Source organism: Crocodylus porosus, unplaced genomic scaffold, assembly GCF_001723895.1.
Source record: "Crocodylus porosus isolate Cpor-Errol unplaced genomic scaffold, CroPor_comp1, whole genome shotgun sequence".
Lineage (NCBI taxonomy): Eukaryota > Metazoa > Chordata > Crocodylia > Crocodylidae > Crocodylus > Crocodylus porosus.
The window spans coordinates 22,194,315-22,197,518 of NW_017728931.1; the positions used below are offsets into that span (position 1 = coordinate 22,194,315).

Genomic DNA, 3,204 nt, shown 5'->3' on the forward strand with positions numbered 1-3,204 from the left:
AAACAGATAAGGGGGTTGATGAGGCCCTGTATCGGGACAGGCCCAGCACAGGTGCTTGTAGATTAGGCCTAAATGACAACTCAGTGGTATTAGCTGCGGTTGATGTGAGGCAAGGTTCCAGCGCTTCCACTGCATTGCTCGTGGGTCAGTGAGGTTTGCTACAGGGCCTGCGCTCTTCTTTCAGACTGGACAAGAGGCCCGAGTGCAAACCCAGACTGCTCTGAGACTGATTGTGCTGGGGTTTGCTAACCATTGGGGTAAGGCAGGCTGTCCGCACCCCTGCCTTCAGGAGCTCGACGGGGGGCAGGGCGAAGGAGGGTCGCCGCCAATCTTACGCACGCGTGGAGGCTGTTCTACGGCTCTCCGGCGCGCCGCTCGGCGGGGGCACCAATGCGCATGCGCACAGGGAGCCAACAGTGACGGTTATATCCCGGGCGCCGGGTAATGCACCAAACTCCCCATCGCCAAGGAAACGGGACCGGACGTGAGAGGAAAGAGGTGGCCACCGAGGCTCCACCCCCCTGGGCTGAGCTGAGGCGCAGGCCCCGCCGCGGTGTCGCGTGCTCTGCAGTGTTCGTGGGCGGCCGCCGCCACTGGCTCCGGGAGCTCCCTCTGTCCCGTGCCTCCTCTCCCTCCGTCGCCGCCGCTGCCATCGCCATCGCTGTTGCTGTTGCTATCGCTATCATGTGCGAGCCCAGCAAGCAGGACATCGCCGCCATCTTCAAGCGGCTCCGCTCCGTTCCCACTAACAAGGTAGTGGCGGGGGGAGGGCAGGGCGCTATGACACGTCGCACTGCCTGGCGAGCGGGGGGCGGGGTTACCCCCTTCTCGGGGCCTGGCTGCTGTGGGCCGACCCCTGCCGACTGTCGGCGGGGCCAGCACCCCCCCGGCCTCGCGGGGGGCCCGGCTGTCGCCATGGGGGGCATGGGGGCCAGTCAGGTCCTTTGGTGCCATATTTCGGGGGGTCGGGGCTGGGGCCCCCAGGCTGGATCGGGGCTGCCTCTTCCTCCAGGGCTGGGTTGGGACTGGCCAGCCCCTCTGTTTGCCTGCCCCCTCCCTCCCCCCCAACACACCCGGTGCAGGTGAGATCATCCATAGTGTAGATCAGTGATTGTCAGCCTTTTTTGTACCTGGACCCATTCGTAAACACCAATGGCCAGTCCTGACCTGCTGTTCCCTGCATGTGAGGGGTAGGGGAGTGGGGCCCCAAGCAGCCCCTTGAGGCTCAAAGGGGAAAGCCAGGGTTTCCCATGTTTCTCCTTTAAAGGAGAGTCAATATTTTAAAGTTTGTTTCAACCCTCTCAAATCCTTGTGACCTACTTTTGGGTCATGACCCATGGGTTGATAAACTCTGAGGCGGAGCCCCCTTGCTTGCTACGGTGAAGGGCTTAATAAAAGCAATGAGAAAAGCTGTCATTTTGGGGCACGAGAGCACAACAGGTCTGCCCTGAGGGTTGGGTTCGTCTTCCCTGCAGGCGCAGAAATCTTTAGCTATAGTGTGAAGGTGTTTTTAAGTTGAGGCAGCTGCCTTTTCCTGGACAGGTTTGAATGCAATCTGTAAGTGGCAGAGCCATCATTGAGGCTCACACAGGTGCTGTGTGTGGCTGCTCCGATGCCTTCTCATAAGGACCCTGCTGATCCTGAGACTCTGGGTTCTCATGGGAGTTTGCTGAGAGAGACCTCACAGCACAGGTCTACTTCTCAGCAGCACAGAAAGGCTCCAGGAGTTGGATAAATATTTGTGCAGCTGGCTAGTTTAAAGTTAACCTGCGGTTCAGACCGATGTGTAGTTCAATGGTGCCCTGTGTTATTAGTCCCTTCACTTCATATAACGTTTCTATAGTGCTCCGTTGCTCCAAAAGTTATATCTGTCCATGCCCTTAGGAGTGTCTACATAAAGCAGTGACTGCAGTATAGACATGCCCCTAGTGCTGGCATGGATGCAGCAGCTAGTGTCATTTCACACTGCGGCTGCTCTCCATTAGGCTAGACTATAGTTTCTCAACCCATGCTACGCATACCCCTGAGGGTATGTGAGAAACAGGCAGGGGGTATGCGGGCACCAAAAACTCCCGTAGCCAGGAGGCGCCACCATTCCCTCAGCTGCCAGGTTCATGTCTGGCCACTCGCCCTCTCCCCCGTCCGCCCGCCCCCAAGCTGGCCACAGGCTGCTGCAGGGGCCAGGGCAGTGCTGTGATTAGGGGGCCAGTACACACATCCACAGGAGGCTTCAAATGCTTCTGGGTAATGTGGGGCCTCTGCAGGACATGTTAGGAAATTTGGTCGTCACACCAGATGACAAAGGCAACATATTTAACAATTTCTTTGCCTCCATTTTCCTAAGCAGGGACTGGAACAGTCACCCCCCTGCTGGGGCCCCCCCAGCCCCCAGGGGAGGCACACCTAGGCTAAGGGTTAGTGAGGAACTAGTTAGGTAACTTCTGGAGGGACTGGATGTATTCAAGTCAGCCGGTCCAGATGATCTCCACCCTAGAGTACTAAAGGAATTGGCTGAGGTCATTGCAGGACCACTGGCATGACTTTACAAGCACTCGTGGTGCTCTGGTGTAGTGCCAGAGGACTGGAAGAGGGTCAGTGTGGTTCCCATCTTCAAAAATGGGAGGAAGGAGGACCTGGGAAACTATAGGCCAGTTAGTCTTACCTCTATCCTGGGCAAGCTTTTTGAGAAAATTATTCTGGCACATATCCACGAGGAGCCAGCAGGGGAGGTCATGCTTAGGGGCAACCAAAACGGGTTCATTAGTGGCAGGTCCTGTCAGACCAACCTGGTGGCCTTCTATGATCAGATCACCAAATCATTAGATGCAGGGGTAGCAGTGGACATAGTCTTCCTGGACTTTCAGAAGGCCTTCGATACTGTCTCTCACCCTGTTCTCATTAAGAAACTGGGGGACTGTGGTGTTGACACCCACACAGTCAACTGGGTGGTCAGCTGGCTGGAGGGCCACACCCAGAGAGTTGTGGTGGATGGGTCATTTTCAGCCTGGAGGGATGTGGGCAGTGGGGTTCCGCAGGGCTCAGTCCTCCCTGTTCAACATCTTCATCAGTGACTTGGATGAGGAGGTAAAAAGCACCCTGTTTAATTTGCTGATGACACTAAGCTGTGGGGGGATGTGGGCATGCTAGAAGGGAGGAATAGGCTCTGATCGGACCTAGACAGGTTACAGGGGTGGGCGGATGAGA

The 3,204-nt window shown here is 56.7% G+C and overlaps 1 protein-coding gene across 4 annotated transcripts in view; it reads left to right on the forward strand.

The window, feature by feature from the left end:
- The first annotated feature begins 529 nt into the window (after positions 1-529).
- The window catches only part of ARFGAP3 (ADP ribosylation factor GTPase activating protein 3), a 55,767-nt gene continuing 53,092 nt past the window's right edge, over positions 530-3,204 (forward strand). For 2 of the 4 annotated variants that reach the window (XM_019544363.1, XM_019544364.1), the window contains exon 1: positions 530-753. In XM_019544363.1, coding sequence (XP_019399908.1) covers positions 685-753 — 69 coding nt within the window. In that variant the 5' untranslated portion in view covers positions 530-684. The remainder of the gene's footprint in view (positions 754-3,204) is intronic. The other 2 variants (XM_019544361.1, XM_019544362.1) reach the window with 2 other exon arrangements.